Source organism: Convolutriloba macropyga, unplaced genomic scaffold (genome assembly GCF_964194025.1).
Source record: "Convolutriloba macropyga unplaced genomic scaffold, txConMacr16.3 SCAFFOLD_1166, whole genome shotgun sequence".
Taxonomy (NCBI): domain Eukaryota; kingdom Metazoa; phylum Xenacoelomorpha; order Acoela; family Convolutidae; genus Convolutriloba; species Convolutriloba macropyga.
In genome coordinates this window covers 33,732-53,904 of record NW_027449244.1, presented here as the reverse complement: position 1 = coordinate 53,904, position 20,173 = coordinate 33,732, and the positions used below count along the sequence as shown (strand labels likewise).

At 32.8% G+C, this 20,173-nt stretch overlaps 1 protein-coding gene across 1 annotated transcript; it reads right to left on the bottom strand.

The window, feature by feature from the left end:
• Nucleotides 1-4,125: 4,125 nt before the first annotated feature.
• LOC142354896 (calcineurin subunit B type 2-like) lies at nucleotides 4,126-7,045 on the bottom strand (the record flags this gene model as incomplete). The annotated part of the gene is made up of 3 exons (XM_075407233.1): nucleotides 6,825-7,045; nucleotides 6,489-6,634; nucleotides 4,126-4,304 (listed from the first exon to the last, which is right to left on the bottom strand). Coding segments are annotated over exons 2-3 (295 nt in total), but the record flags the coding sequence as incomplete, so codon positions are not given.
• Nucleotides 7,046-20,173: the final 13,128 nt, after the last annotated feature.

The window sequence follows — 20,173 nt, the reverse complement described above, 5'->3', positions numbered from 1 at the left end:
TAGAAGTTGCATTTAACATAAAGCATCTTATCATCTTAGATGCACGTCAACCAATTAAAAAGTTGTAACTTGAACACACTCATGTTAAGTATCACCATCAGGGCGCTAAATACCTTAGATCAATTGTGCAGGAACCCTATACAAAACTGAAACTAAGATCATCGTTTCGCACCATCAAAACCCACTGACCGAGGTGCAGAAAGATTCAAGCTGTAACTAAGCAATCAATCATTGGATCTATTCTGTTTTGGCCCCAGTGCTTTTTCTGACCCCCAACTACAAATTATATGTTGTTATATAGCACGTTACTATTGAAGGAAGATGCACCTGCGCCTGGGGGTCATAAAAATTTTTTGCTCACTAAGCTGGGGGGACCAAAACAGTATAGATCCCAATAATGTCTGACTTACCTATGGAGAGACTTGCTTACCAGTCTCCTCCCTTCACGAACACTAGCGTTGATTATTTTGGACCGTTTTATGTAATTGCCCGCCGTAATACTGATAAAAGGTGAGGATTCCTCTTTACTTGTCTTAGTACTTGTGCCGTCCAAGTTGATATAGTTACATACGTGGACACCAGTTCTTGCGTTATGGGAGTTGAGCGGTTTGTGTCACTTAGGGGTACACCCGCCTTGATTTGTTCGGACAAGGGCACTAAATTTATTGGAGCGGAGAAAGAACTCACAAAATAAATAGTGGAGGTTGATTCCGCACGATGCATCACATCAGGGTGATATCCGGGAGAAGAGAAGATGAAGCGAAGTTTTAAACGCGTGCTATATAGTGTTCTTGGTACACGTCTCCTTGTCGATGAGGTGCTTCAGTTTACCTTTTAGCTTGCAGAGTATGCTTTTAATTCGCATGCGCCAACGCCCATAAGCGCCGATCGAAACGAATTGAACGGTTTAACGCCCAGCCTCTTACGGTTAGGAAAAGTCTCTACCGATATCCCGTCTCTTGTCGGCAATAATAAATTTGACCATCGTAGACGCTACGCCCATGCGCAGTCTTACGTTAACGCTATTCGGTCCCGTTGAATTAGAGAGTACGTATCGACGTTGAGCCGACGCGTTCTAGATGGCAGACGACTGCCGAGAAACACCGAAACCCAGTTGACTTGGTTTGGGTATTTGAGGAAATCAACCTTAGGGGTTACTACCCGACCTCTTGGAATGCTGAACTCCGTCACTACTCCGACATCGTCGCCCGCTCCACTTCCTTATGTACGTCAGGCGATTCGCTTGGCAGGCCACTTGTAAAATTTGAGTCTGTTTTTGCAACATAATCTTCCGGGCTGGAGGATTTCATCGAGTAAATTGGTGATCATATTAACCAATTAGAATTAAGTATTTGAAATTGAAATTAAAAGCGTGTAAAATCTTCTAACATACGTAAAAAGCTCAGAAAAATGTTATTTAATCTAATTTTAATTAAATATAACTACGACACATACAGATTAATGTGGTTTTTGGCTTAATATTTTTAGGTTCTCTTTACGATTGTTGGTCAATTATCAACCGATTTTGACGTCAAAATTATCAGACAGAAAATCGGTAAACGAGCATTGCAAAAACTTTTACGTGTAAAATTTCTTTATTGGTTTGTACGTTTTACAAACTTAATGTGTTGTTTACTGTTTAATACTCTTTGTCTATGACTTCAAACTCTAAAACTGTAAACTGTTTTATAAAATTTACAGCTACAAACATAAAGAAGGTGTTTAGGCAAAAAGACCACTGTTTTCAAGTCACTTCTTCATTGTTTTCCCTAAGATGTTATATTTATCTTTTAAAAGTAAGTCCTTGAGTCTGCTCGCAGATTTTGAATTAAAAATAATCGAGAACAAAGATATCATTTAGACAAAAAACAAATGACTTCAGATTTTATTCTGCGCGTTTTGCAAAAAAGACACGTTTAGCGAAAAAAGTTTTTCTGATAAAAAAAATGGTTGTCAATTTAAGTTTCCGGCCTAAAATATATCTTTCATTTTTTTAATAGTTATCCGGGTTTCTGTTTTGATCTGATTGCTGTCTTTTCGGATCTATTCTGTTGCGCTCCCCCCAGTGTGTTTTATGATCCCCAGTTACCATTTATGTTGTTATGTAGCACGTTAATATGTGAGAAAATAGCACGTGCGCCTGGGGTCATAAAAGATTTATGCTCACTAAGTTGGGGGGGGGCAAAACAGAATAGATCAGTTTTATCTTTCTGAAACTGTTAATGAGCTCCAATGATGCAACCCAAAAAATCGTATTGCACTGATACATAGTGCAATTAATGTTCAAAACTTCAACAAGTTAATCATGTTGTCGATAATTTGATGATTTTAGACAGTTTGTGCAGGAGGACCAAGCCCTTTTATGTGGATGAAAACAGATGTCTGGAGTTCTATGGAAATTTTGACTTTTTATCAGACAAATCAGTACAAAAAATGGTTGAACAAGTTTCAGCGTGTGTTACCATACACGGACCTAAAGCAAAGTCAATTTCAGTACTGGTCAAGTGTAAATCCAAGTCTTATTTCTTTACTGATTCAGAACTATGATCATGTCACTTTTTACACTTGGCAGTCTAAATCCAAGTCTGGTCTGAAACTTGGTAAATATAATCCAAGTCTGATTTAACACTTGGCAATTCTTAATCCAAATCTGATTTAAGACTTGACAATTCTAAATCTAAGTCTCGGCTAGCCGAAAAAACCTCAAAAATAGCCGAAAAAAGTATAAAATAGCCCGGGAAACGTCGAAAATAGCCCAAAAAAACCTCAAAATAGCAAAAAAAAACGTGAAAAATGCCGCAGAAACGCCTAAAATAGACTGGAAACGTCAAAGTTAGCCAAAGAAAAACTTCAAAAATAGCCGGAAAAAAAAGTCTAAAATAGCCGGAAAAATGTTTTCTCAAATTTGTAAGATTTTTCAGTGCTGTATCACCATTGGATCATTGGGCCTCGGTTTGGCATTGGCACCCTCACGGTCTTTCTTCTTTTAAAGATTTTTCTCCGAGTGATCTTGTTCGACATTTGCCAAATCTGAAAAATCAAAAAATGTCGATTTTTGGCTAAAATTCGGCTTAAAACGGCTGAAAATGGCTGAAAATGGTCCGTAAACCGCTGAAAACTGCCCCATTTGATCTTCCCGGATCCTCTGGTTCAGTTGGCATCAGTTGGAATGAGTTGGCATCAATCTGCACCAGTTTTTAGTGCCCCGAGGAAGTTCATTAAAATAAATGCAAATATTGTGGCACGTTGCAAAATTTTTTTTGAATTCAAAACTTTCACTCAAAATTTTTTTGAAAAGTTGGTTTTGACTTGGGAATCAATTTCCAAATGTTATCCAAGTCTTGGTTATGACTTGCCAGGCTTTTAAGACTTGTATTTAGACTTGCCCAAAACTGGGAAACGAAATAAGACTTGGAATTAGGCTTGAACAGTACTGATATAGACTTGGAGTTCGGTCCGGGTAGACAGAACTCAATTTTTGAGAAGATCAGAAATATCTAATACTGGTTTGATATTGACTAAACTGCGTAGATAAATTTTCTCTGTTGAAGAAAATCATATTTATCGAAATTCAGCAAAAGTTATTCCATAAATCGAGCTCGAGTCTTTTCGTTGTAAAATAATGTCGCGTAAAAAATATTAAGTAGGGCGCTATTAAGTTATTTCATCGTTACGCAACGGTTTTCATCGCAACGAGAATTGATTAAAAGTTTTTCGGGACAAAAAATCATAAAAATACTTTTCTCCGATTAATGATTTGACAAAGTTCTCCTTATTCATTTTTTCGTCTAGTACAAACCCAACGTGACATTTTGGGTCGGGCAAAAGTCGAGCGTGGCATGTTGGGTCAATCAAATGTTCAGCAATGCACTTTTGGCGACGCAATACTCCAGTGCCTTAAAATTTTGATTTGAAGAGATTTCATAGCTCTTTCGATGTGAGCAAAAATTTTGCGTCAAATTGTGCCAAGCATTGTTTTTGGTAACAATTTTTTTTGTTCATGGTTTTTTCAGAGTTCGCGGTCTAAATTATGGTATGATTTTAATAAGAACAGAGTTTCAAAGAGTGATAGGCATATGGTTTTATCATTGCGAGACAATTTTGTTGTACCGGTTGCTCGTCTACCTTTTACACTGAATTGAGACAAGCCATCAATGAATTCGTGGAAGTCGATCTCTCCGTCTCCGTCCTGATCAAGAATGTCAATGATCCTGTAGATGAGTTGGTTCTTTGGGAACCCAGGAAGAGACTTCAACTCTCTCACTGACAACTTGCCAGAATGGTCCTTGTCCAGTTTTCGAAATCTGAATAAACATTTTAGAGTCCTATTTTCTATGGGATGCCATCAAGATGTCACGAGTTCTTTTCGTCCCGAGATACTACCGAAGCTCACCAAACATGCAAAAGTAAAATCAATCTTGCAACAATGATTCATTTCTCTAAAAACTAGAGTTTTAAACATTGAGAAATAAAAATGTCATAATGTAGCAAAGGTTTTTCTCCGCTCGCCGCCTGGCAGCCTTTAAATTTGGCCCTTGATCTAAAGAACTGAACAAAAAAGATCGGGGATTATGATTTGAAAGTATGTTGTTTCTATAAATATCATAGAGAAACGAACAAAACATTTTTTCTGACACATATGCAATATGAAGTGTGGAAAAAATCTCCATCAAAATCTTTCAAATGTTTTGACAGTAACAAAACGTCTTATTGCATTTTATATTAAACTGAAGCATGCAATGAGGCTTTAATAGAAGGGAATGGAACGAGTAGATAAAAGAAATCTTTCTGTGAAATACAAAAAAAAATTATTGCTGGATAAAGCTCTAGAGGATAAAGAAGAAAAATATTTGTCAAAAAATCTGAAAAATATTAGCTTGAACTTTTTTAGTGAGCAGAATTGTACACAAAACGTAAGCGCTCTTGTGCATCGAGCTGACTGAAATTTTTTGCTGGTATCAAATATTTGTTGAATTCAAACCATGGTAGTTCAAAGAATATTTGTAAAGTTTGAAACTTTTTGTGGCATCTTCTGAACTGACTCCAATTTGCTTATATTTTTATTGATATGAAAGAAATCTAAATTAAAATCTTAGTTAATTATGAACTTAAGCAGACGTATAAAACAATTTAAAGTTTGCACAGTTCAAAAAATAACTTACATTGCAACAAAACGGTTTTTGTAGAAAAACTTTTTCAAATAAATTGAATTCAGCCTTTTTTTTAATAGAAGGAACCTTTCGCAACGCAATATTTAGTGTCATAAAAGTTTGTTGGAGCTAGCATAAAATTAATTTCATAAAATGGCAAAAGGAAAGAAATTTTAAACTTTCAAGCCTTGTTTTTCTTTTTCGAAAACCAAAACAACAAATTTTTTTTCGAGAATTGGTTGAAATCAAGAACTCAAGCGTGGAAAAATCACTCAAAAATGAAAAAAAGAAATGTTCTGGAACAAAACGGCCATGCCCAAATTTGGCATAAAAAGACACAAATGTTCACAAAAGTTGCTTCAAGATTCGTTCGAGAGCAATTAATAGCAAGTTTCAAGAGTAGTAATCTGAGCATTTTACGTGCTAGAAAAAATTTTCTTTTTACCGTTTTGTATTTATCAATATTTCTATCTGTTTAATTTGTCTCCCTTTGATATTTGTAAGCACTGATCAGATCTTTTGGAAACCTTTCAATAAAAAACATGTTATTTTTTGTACCAAAAACTTTATGGAATCACTAAGAAAAAATTAGCACGTGTTTCTTGTGAATTAAAATTTTAAAACTTTTATGCTTTTTAAGGTGGGTGGCGGGGGGGTGGCAGAATAGATCCTTAAGTTCAACTGTGTAAAATTGTGAAGCAGATGCTCATAAAAGCCCTGAAAACCGACGAAGAGTAAGTTGCTAATTAACTTTTTGCCAATTTTGACACATGATCTGTTCACAGATAATTGCCGACGCACAAAAATCAGTCTCACAAGTCTGCGCAGAATTCTGGCATTTTTCTGTATCAGAATATTTGCCGCTTTTGAAAAAATTTTTTAGCTTCACTTTACTTATTTAAGTCTGTTCAATTTTCGCCAAATCCAAATTAAGCGAGGATCATTTTTACAAACCAATTCGCAGAAAAGACATCAACCAAGTTTTAAATATAGTTTTACAGAACTCTTAAGGAACCAGCATGAGGCTATATGAACAGAAAGTTGGTCCAATTGTGTCCTATTTCTACCTCTGATAATGAACAGCCAAGTTTTAATTTGCAGTAGTATCAAAAATTTCCAAATAACATTTTGATATAAATCATATAAATTGGCTTGTTAGTATTTATTTTCTATATTATGATCATGAATTGTGTTTTCCCATAATAGCCCCCCCCACCCTATTATAGATCCCCATTGTGGTATATTTACGGTATAATTGGAAGAGGGCTATTATGAGAAAGACCCCATGATTTGACACGTTTGACATGTTTGACTGAAAAAAAAGACAAGAGTATCTACCTCACGTTGAGTCGTTTGATCTCGTCTCCAGTGAATGTCTGGCTGATTTTGTGGGGCATCGTAATGAGGGAATTGCTGGTTCTGCGGCTGTGGCTACTCTTGCTACTTCGACTCATTTTGAAACGAATGTCTTTATCTTTCCTATACTGAAGTTCAAAATCAGCATTCGACATTTTAGAGAAATCAAAATTGAATTATTGACTTAATTGCATGTGAATGAAGAGCACTAGAGTAAAGATATAAAATGATACACAAAAATTAAACCCAAATTTGGTCTTTTTTTCGAAAACCGAATAATTTACTTTTAAAAAATCAAAATGTCGAGCGCGAACTTACTTCTTGTGACTTTCAGTATAAATTCGACTGAAATTCGAATGCACACAACGCGTATTCGATGATGGGATCTCAAAGTAACCAATTTTTCTTAGAACAATACTCGCGTTTTTAAGCTAGCTCGTACAGCTGATTTTTCAACACCACGGAACGAGAAATTTATAATCTAAATAAAGAATTGCAAAAATAATCGGGAAATGAGAGATGAATTATTCAAAGGTAAAATAATGCCTTGGCGTTACTTTTGCAGTTTTTTTGATCGTCAATCGCAATACCTAATAAAGCAGTTTCTTTAGAGGTCAAACTTACACTTTGCATACAAGTCTTACTCAGAACTCTAAACTAAGTAATCAAAGATTGTATTAGAGAACCCATGGGACGATTTCATTGGTCACTGAAACTTCGAGGCAGAGAGCTTAGTTTGATAAATTAAACTTACACTTAAAGAAGTGAAAGTTTATTTTTTATCCTAAACTTAGTGTCCTGTATGTCTAGGTTAAAGTGTAACTTTGTTTAAGTTCAAATTTTCCATCTTCTTAACTAATTTAAGCATTAAATTTAACTATCGACAATTGAATCAAACAGTTATGAATAAGCGGCTGCTTTAAAATCGGAGACGGAGGAGCAAAATTGTACTCTTAACTTCAGTTTCAAATAAAATTCAACAATTTCGTACCCCTTAGCTTTCTAAATACGTTAGAAGAATATCGTAGTCCCCATTGGGCCTCGTACCCAGCACTCGGGTGCAAGCGCCCTCGTATCATTCCACTAAGTCAATCGTGCATCTAAAGTTTTGTTCTAATATACACTTAATCTTCAGATGTGCTTAATGTTTGTATCCTTAAATACAGAAGTGCTACGATCAGCATCATTGGTAAACAATCCAATAAGGCTCTCACCTGTTAGGTCAAGTATACTATACTTATGGATATTACTTGAATGTCCAATAATAGGTGCAATCTTCAATATAAGTAGGCAGTTTTTTGTAGGACAACTGCATTAAACGAATGTAAAAACACGAACAATTGTAAGTAACCACCAAACTACTGCTTTTGACGCTCGTTTTGGTGGCTTCACTCATCTTTTGGCCTTGTTTTAACAACTAAATGCGTCCATGAGCAGCATTATAAAATAAAATTTACTAATGGAATTTTAGGTAGCAAGTTCTATATGATGTCAGGATAGACAGATAAGCCACGGAGTGACAACATCAATAACAAGAATTAAAAACAGTAGTCTACAAATATGCCCGTTTTTACATGCGTTAATTTACCTAGTACACGAACAAAAGCGTTCGTTAAAACTTTCCAACAATAATACCCATTATTGGACCATTGAGGCAAAATGCAGGTGTCGTAAAAGATTATTGATTAATAGCCGCACAGCGATAGCTGGGGCGATCATTGGCCTTCTCTGGGGCGCTGTTTTTTTAAGATCTGTTCACACATTTTCAAATTGTTCACACATTTTTAAGATCTGTTCACTGTAAAATTGGAGTGGTGATTTTGGTCACGCCGAAACAGGAAATGGAGCGAAAAAGCGAGTGGTTTTGCGGCGTGAAATTTCTTTGCTCTAATTTTAAAGTAGAGTGAGAAAACGGTGTTTGAACAAAAAGTAGCTTTCTCGCTTGTGGTTTTTTGTTCACATGCGGCAATTTCACTTTTATTTTTACTGTTTTTTCGATTTTTTGGATCGGATTTTTTTCTAAATGGTTTCCCCAACCCATTCATAGTTCACTCAAAGCCTAGTTTTTTGTATGAACCAAATTTCCATTTCTCGCTGGTGTTTTTTTTTCTTGACATGCGCCATTTTGACATTGATTTTCTTTTTTTTTCAAATTTTTTTGATCTGATATTCTTAAAAATAGTTTTTCCAATTCGTTCATAGTCCTTTGTAGGTCTAGATGTTTGTTTAGTCAAGGAAAATTCTTTGAATTGTTCGTCAGGACTTGTCCTGCTATGTTTTTTTGATTTCATCGTCACGATTTTTGTTACCACCATATGAAGTCACAGCCACTTCAAATCTGCTTTTTGTTCATTCGTTCATGCAATTTCATTTGAAGTGCGTGCGTGACGTCATTTTTCGCTCTTAGTGGAGCGAGTTTTTTGTTCATTCGCGCGATTAAATTTTTGGTCACATGTGACTTACCTCACTCTCAAAAATAACTTCCTCACTTTGAATTTGACTCTCGTTTACTTTAATTCAAAGAGATGAGGTCAAATGGGTGTGTGTCACTCTAAATGAAGGTTATTTGAGAGCAGCTAATAGAGGCAGCAAAAATGTATACAGATTTTTAATCAAAATATAACATATCAGCCTTCAATCAAAAGACGACTTTTTTGATCTGTCTTTTTTTCTGTTTTTTTTAGACTGCAGACCTACGAAACTATTGCGGCTTTTTTCTGGCAATTTGCCAGCAACGTTTTAATTTTATGTATAAAAGACCAGTTTTGCTGCTGTAACTGGTGCAGTTTTTTTGGTTAAATGAAAAAAAATTGTGCAAATCTGTAAATCAATTTTATATTGGGTTACTGTCCTTGGACTTATCAAATTATAAATGGATGGGACCGAAAACCAATTTAAATCATTAAAAACAAATAATGGAGGTTGTACTCTAGTTCTTTACAATCCAAGAATTGGATTGTATTGGTGCTCTGTCTTTTTTTTTATTTTTGTAAGATGTTTTCACACCTGTTTTCATGACTTTGAGCTTTCAAAACGGGATAAACAGGTAAAGCTCAGCGGGCATCAAGTTTCATTAGAGGCCCGCGTTTAGTAGTCCCTCAAGTATTCAGAGTCGTGAAGCTACTGGGGAAGGCCGTAATTCAAGGTCAAAAGGTCATTTTTTGGAGTTTTTGAGCCTAGAATAATGAAATTTTTTGCACTTTTGCGTCATTTTTGGATTTTTTTTCTTTGACCAGTCTGCAACTGAGGTTTATGAAAGTTGATAAAGGTCCTTTACAAGACGTAATTGCTCTTTACGGCCACTTTAAGCGCTATATCTATTGCTACTCCAAACATAAACACGGTAATTTATACAAATTTTTTCAAATTGTTTGAAAATTTTTGTCAATTTTTAAGTTGTTCCAGACTTTGATGTCAAAAAAACTCCTCTGGGGTTTAATAATAGGTTATTGCATATTTTCTAGTGGTAAACAAGTAGTTTTAAACATTTGAACTTCATGAATTTTACCATTTTTTTAAAATCACACTTGGTTTTTATTTTTTCAAATTTTCTGATAATTTATTGTCATTATTCAAGTATTCAAGCCCAGGGGCAAGAAGCCTCATCTAGGGTTTGCTAACAGAAAATATTTTTTGGCCATGGAATGATATTCAACATCTTAATATCTTTTACCAATTTTTTTTATAAAGTTGCAATTTTTTTCTTTAAATTTTTGAAATTTTTATTCAGTGGCCAGGGAACCTCCTATAGGGTTTGCTAGTATGTTACTACATAATTTCTAGGGGAAATAAAATAGTTTCCAAATTTTTAATTTTGCAATTGTAGTGAATTTTTTAAATAAAGCTTGCAATTTAAAATTTTCGATTGTTTTCATATTTTTCGATTTTTTTTTGTCATTCTCTGAGTTTAACTATCTTTACTGGCCAACGAAACTTTTTAAATGTTGTAGACGGTTTACAAAACAGAACTCCAGAGTAAAAAAAATTCTTTTGACCTTTTTATAGCCCTATTTTACGGAAATTTTCTTTAAATTTTCTCTTCTCAGTTTCTTGATGCATTTGTCATATTTGTCCAGTTTATCTACTTTTAGTGGCAGAAATATCTCTTTCAATGTTTTTGCGTGAGTTAATGAGTATTTTGAAATGAGTCATATATGGTCTTCAAGTTAAAAGCTTCAAGGGTTTTAGCAATGATCGTTTTTTTGGTTAGCTTGTTTGATTCTTTTAGTTTCTCAACAAAATTTTGTCTTGTTGGCTGGGATTGTTTAACTGGTCTGCTGGTCAGGTTCAGTAGGTCTGTCTTTCATTCAATTACTTCGATTGTATTTCAGGACTTGTCCTGTTATGTTTTTTTATTATTTACAAGTGTTTTTGTTTTCCACGTTAATATAGCTGTCTTCTGAACCAAATTTCTTTGATACTTAAGATAATGTCAAATAATAAATGCTGCCACCTTTTGTTAGATGGTTGGCATAATAGTGTTTTTTTACTTTTGATTTTTCAGCGTATCGGGCTTTTACCATTAAAAATGAGTATCAAAGGGCATTTGTATTGTATTAACTGAGAGTATTAATCAATAGTGAGTTATTGAACAGTGTGAGTGGTAGGTTTTTTCTTATTGGTTTATTAATGGACACGGACACAAAAAATCACGTAGCCATGGCAGTATTATTGGATTTAAGACGAGGTTTTCAGTTTTAAGGAGTAGTTTTGCTAGAAAGAGTGCTATATTAATGGATAAAAACAAAGAACATATGTTAATTAAAGAATAAGATTACTATTAAAAATATCTCTAGTAAGAGCTAGCCTAAATGTTTTTTGAAGAATAAGTTCTATGACGCTCAACAGCCGAAAAGCTTCAATCCTGTCTGGAAATTTTCTAACCTATTTACAAACAAATTGTGTTTCTTCAAGTCTCAAATGTGTTTATTTTGTTTAGTCGTTTTGACATAAACAAAAAAAACAATTTAAAATCTCTTTAAAAATCAAATTTATTTTTGTCACAGCAGAGATATTGATAATAGCATTAGCTGTTCTCTTGTAAGCACCTATATAGAATTCATTTGCAAAGCAATTGACTTTTATACTTGAGTCATAACTGGACCTAAGTTTTTCCAAGCAGCTTGCCTTTAGGATCTGATTCTGTCCAAAGTTGCTCGGTTTTTAGCACGCGGTAGTTTAAAGATTTCAAGAGATTCAATGAAGTGTAAAATTTCATTAATTGAACAAGGCGTGTTTGATGCCTTCTTGCAGGAGAAAACCCCCAACCTACAGTTTAGAGCCTTTTATTATCTGAAAACTTGGGTCATTTTTTGATGGGTCAGCTGTCTGGCGCTTAACATTAACTATATCCACTGGCTTGACGGTGACTTAAGTTACTGGATTAAAAAATCTGTATAGTAACTTATCAAAACTTTGGATTGTATTCAATCTTAAATTTTTGGGGGCAAAATAGTAGTGGATAAAACAAGGATTCCAACCACCAGTAAAATTTGTCCCTTTCTCCTAACGCTAATCGCGCATGTCGAATCGGGCCAAATTTTACTGTTTGTTGAATCCCTTGTTTTATCCACTACTATATTTACCAGTATAAATACATACTACACGCACAATTTTGTGTACAAAAATGTACATAGCTAGTATAATTTATGCAATTTATACACTAATATCCAAAAGTTCTCAAAGCTAGATTTAAGCCTAATTTCATATCTAATATGCCAAACTATACTAAAATAAATCAAGTTAATCATCTCACAAAGTTTTTTCAATAGAATTGGATGGACTGAAAATAACACAAAATTGCTTAGAAATCGATAATAAGAAACAATTTTCTTTAAATTTTTGACTTTACCCTTGGAGACGATTGATCTATGATGTTTAACTGAGTGATTATATGTACCAGGGTACATTTTTTGAGCCGAGTCTTCAGAGGTCTTGTTAAAAGTTTGACTCGCCTTTACCACGCTACAGCAGTACTTCTCGACCTTTCTTAATGGCAACTGTGGGGGAGGGTGCAACTATAGAATGCTTGAACACTTTTAATTTTAATTATTAAGCTGACTGAACTCTTAATAATTAGGTGAATATATTAATGTATTAACAATAAGGATATCAATATTAATGTATCATTTGTAGGCATATCACTATCAATATTAATATTAAATATATTTCTCTTGTTTATCATTTGTTTATCATTTGTATATCACTTGTTTATCATTTATGAAAATTGTAGTTCTGTCATGCACCTAGATTGTAGCTGGCTATCCTTCTGAACTTCTGCCAAAAACATTGTAAGGAACTTTTTCCATTCTGAGTAGTAGTCTGTTGAGACTAGGATCCTGGGATAGCTTTCACACGCTTGAGAGAAGTTGATATAACTCTGGACAGTAGAGTAGGAATATCCTTTATCGTTCAGTAGTTTTTTCCAGGGAATATCCTTATTGTTTTATTGATGATTTTGTTTCACTTTCCTTCATATGTATCCTCTGTCAGAAATTGTCAGTAGATATAACGATTCAGCTTTCCCTCCATGTTATTAACTGTGGTGAGATAAGACTCAAATTCACCAACATTGAATGAATTCCTGAGTTTATTGTGGAAAGATAAATATTCCGGCACATTCACTTCAAACTTGTCCAGTGTTTCCTGATGCTCGTAACTTAGTATGTCCTTCTTGAATTTGGAGAGGAATAACTGGAAGAGTTCTTTTTTAGTTCGTTTTCCAGTCTTACTTTCAAGTTCGGCGGTGTTGTCGGGTATGCATTTGTTCTCCTTACAAATTGTAATCATTTGGGTTGTTAAATTCGTTTATATTCTCTTCAGATAAAGAAATGGATGATAAAGCTCCAGTTATTAAAGTCTCATCAAATGACGAAAATTGTTTAAAATTTTTTCGCTAGTTTTTGTAGTGAAGTGAAACTCATGATGAATAGCCAAAAAATGCCGTGGAGAATAAAGGTCCCCACGTGGAGAATTATTCTAGAACATTCTTTTTTCTAGAATATTCTGACATGATTTTTAAGTTAAAATTAGTTATCATTTCCCAAGTAATTACATGTTTTAAAGTAAAATAATAATTAAATCCTTCTATTAAATTGAATGATTTGTATAATCTATTAAACATTAAATAAAGATTTTTAATAAATACTCACTTTACTAGCTAATTTTAAAGGGTATCTTATATTCGAAATTTTTACTTGTTTTCATTCTGTTAGTGGTGGTGGCTTTCATTGTCAATGGCAGCGGCCATTTTAGCATGTCATGCACTTTTCATTCGATCTGCTAAGCAGTATAATGCGATGTTAAACCAAGCTTGTTGACTTCTTATACTATTAGCGGTTGCTAAGTATGAAAGAAAGCGAACAATAATATTACAGTCAAAAACACTGAGATCGGTGGAAACACAGTGATAAGTGTTTTTCTATGTCTTCTTGAATACTGTACTTATAAACATGCTCTCTGAATTGATTTCTGGTGTGACCATATCTATATCTATGAAGATGAATACATAGTCTACATTTCCTTTTTCTAAATCTATATAATGATATATGTTTATAAACTTTACACATACTACATGTTAGATATTGATCAGGATCAGAATAATGATATTCCAAATGTTCTATATAATCTTAAACCTTAACCATATTTTTACATACATAACAAGAATATTCTAATTCTTTACAATTATTACAACATTCTTTGCAAGGTTTATTTATACACTTATCCCATTTCAGTTTCATTTTTCGAAAAATTATTCTTTGAATATTTCCCTAAAAAATACATCATGTCTCAGTCAACAAATACTAATGTCATAAACTTCTGTGATGTCTGTAATTTATCCTTTGAATCAAAGAAGGCTTTATACAGGCATCAATCATACGATCTCAAACATAAGGAACTATTGGAGAAAATGTTTGAGTCTGAAGAAGAGGAAATCTTGGAGAGGGTGTATAATCCGGATGAAGATGATTATATTATTAAAACTAAACCAGCCACCAAACCTAAAACTAAAACTGAAGAGGATACCTACACCAGAATTAAGTATGAATGTAAAGAATGTCATGAAGAATTTATAAGTAAAGTAGCTCTAACTACTCATTCATATAGTCACAATCGCATGTGTCTAGAAAACACAGAAGACTTCGATATAAACTCAAGTCAGAACATGAGAGAATTTTATATTACTGATAAAGGTGGGAATTACATTGAAGATATAGATGAAGCAACTAATTACTCTTTAGAAGAAATTAAAAACTGTTACCAGTTTCGTAAAGTTAAGAGTTTTAAATATAAGATCACGGCTGAATGTGATTATAAGAAGAGAACCAAAGAAGAAGTTAAAACTACTAAAATATTTTTCAATACTGATTATATTAATAATTATGCAATATATGAATATGGTGATTTCAATCGGTGGCTAGATTTCGAAAAGGAAATATATGAAGGTTATGGTTATGATTTTGAGTTTCTTGGAATAAGAAGTATTCAGTTAAACATTGAACCAACTAAAGCATCTACTGGTAGTTATATAGATTTACCTCCTGATCTCAAAAACTCTAAATTGATATTAAATATACGTAGTTATAAATACAATTGCTTACAACTAACTATAACTGCTTGGCTACATCCCGCCCCACACCATGCAACTCGAGAAATTTAATATGTATATAAACTAGTTGAACCAAGACAACAACATGAAGATGATTTTGCTTATATAATAAGAATACAGAAATTGTATAATATTGATATTTGGGTATACAAAGCTTGTGGTGGGGGCGAAATAAAATTAATTAAACAAGTGGATGATTTTAATAAAGATAGAAAAGATGTGAGAATACTAGTTTGGAGTAATGGTCAAATAGAACACTGTGCCCTAATAAAAATATAGAAACCCTTTTAGAACGACCAAATAAAAACAACATTAAATATTATTATTGTGATAGGTGTACCTATTGGTTTAACTCACAAATTAAATATGATAAACACGAATGCAGCACCTCACTCAAACCAGAGATTGTTTGTCCTAAGAAAAAACATATTAATTTTATAAATGAACACAAACGTCTGAATATAAAAAGTATTATAACTGCCGATATAGAATGTTGCATTACCGATATCTCAAATAATGACTGTAAATATGTAATAGCTGAACATATTCCAATAGCTGTGGGTTACACCTGGCAAGGTAACTTCAAACACTACTTCGGTCTAGGCTGCATCAAAAGATTTGCTAGAGATCCATTAGAAATAGAAACTGTGAGTAATTTCAAACATAATGAAAAGATGATATTCACAGAAGAAGATAAATTATATCATGAAACTAATAACACTTGTCATATCTGCAGCAAACATGTATTAATAAAGTAAGAGATCATTGTCATTAAACTGGTAAATATAGAGGACCAGCATGTAAAATATGTAATCTAAGATACAAACAACAAAATTTCATTCCAGTAATATTCCATAATGGCTCTGGCTATGAATTCAACCTACTATACAGTGAACTCTTCAAACAGAATAATGATAAAAGAAATGTGGATAACATACCACTAGCTGCTGGTAAATCTAAGATGTTTAGCATTGTTGGTCTCAAATTCTTATACAGTTATAACTTCTTAGCTATGCCTCTAGATCAAATGGCAAAAATATACGGATGTAAAACTAAAACATTATATCCATATGAATACTTTGGTTTAGAGTCATTGAGAACCACGACCAAGTCGTATAGTAGCAAAGCTACCTACCAAGAAGCTATAGGTAATCTAAAAATTGAAGACTTCAAATCCTCACTACATAATAAATTACCAACACAAGAAGAAGTAGATAACTTTAATAAAGAAAACAGTCATAAAACTGGTAAAGATCTAACTATAGAGTATTTACAGAATGATGTGAAAATATTAGACTATTGCATGAATGAATATGTTAAACTAAGCATGAAAGAATTCAAGCTCAATCCCCTACACTATGTAAGTCTCCCAGGTTATAGTTTTGATTGTTGGTTAATGTCAAGCAGTGTAACATTAGATACATTACAATGTAAACAAAAGCTAGATGATTTTGTTGGAGCAAAGAGAGGTGGTATAATAATGGGAGATAGATATAAAAATAATCAGGGAACCTGCTTCGCAGATAGTAATACTAATACTAATGCTAATATATATGATAATACTAATACTTATACTAGTACTAATACTAAAACTAATATTAATGATAAAGTTATTAATAGAAATATATGGTACATAGACGCAAACAACCTATATGGTTATGCAATGATGCAAAAGTTACCTTATAAGGATTTTGAGTTTATTACTACTACTTCTCTAGATGTAATATTGAATACTCCAGATGATAGTGATCATGGTTACTATATAGTTTGTGATATTGACTAATGAATGTAAAGAGAGAACAGAACAGTTAGCACTAATGCCTAATAAATAAAAGAGAAATGATAATGAATTGGGATATCTGCGAAGCAGTTTCACTGATCAAGAAAGAGATGGATTCAAAGCAAGATCCGAGAAGCGGCTTCACCGATCAGGGAAACTGCTTCACCGATCAGAGAAATTAATCTTAGACCAAAACAACAAAACAGAATATATCGTTCATTATAGGATGTTAAAGTTCTATGTTAAGATGGGGGTAAAAGTAACAAAAATACATAGAGTAATTAAATTTAAACAAGATTATATATGTAGCGATTATATACAAAACAATACAAATAAAAGAGCAACAGCTAAAACTGAAGCAGAAAAGGATGTAAGGAAATTAATGAATAACTCATTATATGGAAGAATGTGCATGAATCCTCTACACTTCTTTCAAAGCAAGTTCTTGCATGATGAAGGAAAAATAATGAAAAGTGTAAGTAAACCAACATTTAAGTATACAACTAGATATAGAGATTATAGCCAAATAGAATATATAAAGAAAAAAATAGAATATGATTCTCCAAAATATGTAGGTGTTACTATCTTAGAATTAAGTAAATTACACATGTATGATGTATTCTATAATATTCTACAACCATCCCTCAAAGATCTAACACTTCACTATATGGATACGGACAGTTTCGTATTAAGTTATAGTGAAGGTAAAGTTAGTGATGAGCATATGGACTTAAGTAATCTAGACATACCTATAAAAACTGATAATAAAGTCATCGGCAAGTTTAAGCACGAGCTGGGAAGTAGGATTATTGAGGAATTTATAGCATTGTCCCCCAAAACATATAGCTTCAAAAATTATCCTAAAAACACTAAAGAAAAAGGAATAAAGAAGCATAATAATGCTAGGCACATAGATTATTATGATGCATTAATGAATGATACACAGAGAACAGTAGATGAATGTAGAATACAAAATTTGGTGATAACATGACAACAACAAAAACAAATAAGGTTAGTCTAAACACATTTGATGATAAAAGATTTTATGTAAATAATATTAAAAGCTATCCTCATGATGAGAATCTATATCTATTCAAAAGAGATTTAATAAAAATGATCCACCAAGCATCATTAGATGGAGACAAAGACCTACTGGTTAATAATATTCTAGAACTAACCATTAATGATGATAGAAAATTAATTGAAGTTGCTATTATATTATTTAAAGGGCTTTGCTAATTTTTATATCAAATAATTATAGACCTAATTCATTCATTACATCCATATGGTTGGTAGTTAGTATATTATAAATCATTATCTGAGCCATATATTTTTCTATAGTGCCTCCCATAATTTGATTGTATTCTTATGTAGTGTAGCTCCAGCTATTATATTTTTATTATATTCTAGAAATTTTATTATCTTCCCAGCCCCATCTACATATTTAGAATAAGTTGAAATTATTAAATCATCATGATTTGGTTCCTTAATATGATCAATAGACTTATCTATAGTATTACAACGTCTTTTACAAGCTAAACATCTTTTTAGATTAAGAGAGAAGCTGTTTTCATTATCCGTTTTTTACTCCTATTATAATTTTTCAATACATATAAAATGACTAAACTAGATAAACTTATAGAATTAAACAATCTAAAAAAAACAAAACAGAAGAAATAGATTAGAATATAAATTAAAACAACAAGAATATTATGGTAAAATAGAAGAGTTATTTGATCCTCTAACCAAAACTTTAAACGCAAACTATGAACAGAATCTAGCATTATGTGAACAAACCTTAAGAGCAATAGACTGGCAAAATCAAGAGTTAGATAAACAAACTAAGATGATCGAGCAAGCTGGTTCCCAGTTTAATGAAACTGCTTCGCAGATGGGTGAAACTGCTTCGCAGATTGGTGAAACGTTAAAGGGGACCATAAAGCAAACTCAAGATATAGCACCAGTTTTTGTTGATACAAAGACAGCCAAACTTCTTCATGACATGGGGGCTCAAACTAATCCTCAATTAAAATTAGAACTCATAGATTTACCTACTAGGAGATATAAAATGAATGGCGTTGATATAACTCTAGATCAGGGTGCACTTTTAGTTAGGGATAATGTATATGAGTTTTCAGAAGGATTTACTGATTTTCTTACTAAATCAAATGTAACATATGATGATAAGGTTGAGGAAGATGAAAACAAAATTAAAAGGTTTTTAAAGGATATTAGATATGATTTAGGAAAAGGGGATAAGAAAAGCGCTAGATATAGAACAATAAAACGTATAATGGGGGCAAAAGATGATGTATATGGTAGGGGATTAAATAGTAACCCAGATGCAAATAGTTTAATAGAAAGATTAGAATTATTAATACTAGAAACAAACGCTGGTCATGATGCATTATATGATGAAATGCTAGATATATCTAAGCAACTATTGTCTATGAATATTATTAATCAAGACCAACTGGATAATTTTGTTTTTAACTATGGTAAATGAGCGAAGCTATCAGGGAACCTGCTTGGCTAGCCACGAGCGGAGCTCGTTCGCAGATGACTATGTCCATAAATAAAACGATAGAAAAACAACAACAACAGCTAGCTAAAGAAGTATTCAGTCCTCGAAAAACAAAGTTTAGAAGACAAAGAATAATACCATTATATAAAGATGAAACATGGTCAGCTGATTTAATTGATAAGTCATCTCTAAGTAAATACAACAAAAATTATAAGTTTATATTAACAGTTATAGATATATTCACAAAATATGCATGGGCTATTCCTTTAAAGAATAAATCAGGTTTATCTATAACTAATGGTTTTAAAATAGTATTAAGTGAACATCCACAAGGTGGCTCCGAACCTAGAAAACCAGAAAAGCTATGGGTAGATAGAGGTAGTGGGTTTTACAATAAAACATTAAAATCTTTACTTAAAGAATATGGAACCGGCAAAGCCGCTTCAGGGATAGAGCTATATTCTACTTATAGTGATTTAAAGGCTGTGTTTATAGAGAGATTTAATAGAACATTATTACACATAATAAATAAACCTATGTTCAATAATGGCGATGTTAATTGGGTAAATATAATAAAAGATGCTGTTGTAACATATAACAATAACATTCACTCAACAATTAATATGACACCAGTTGATGCTTCTAATAATCCTGATAAAGTTAATTACTATGTTAATTCTACCAAAGCAACACCAAAACTTAAAGTTGGTGATTATGTTAGAAATGTAGATAAACGTAATATCTTCTCTAACGGT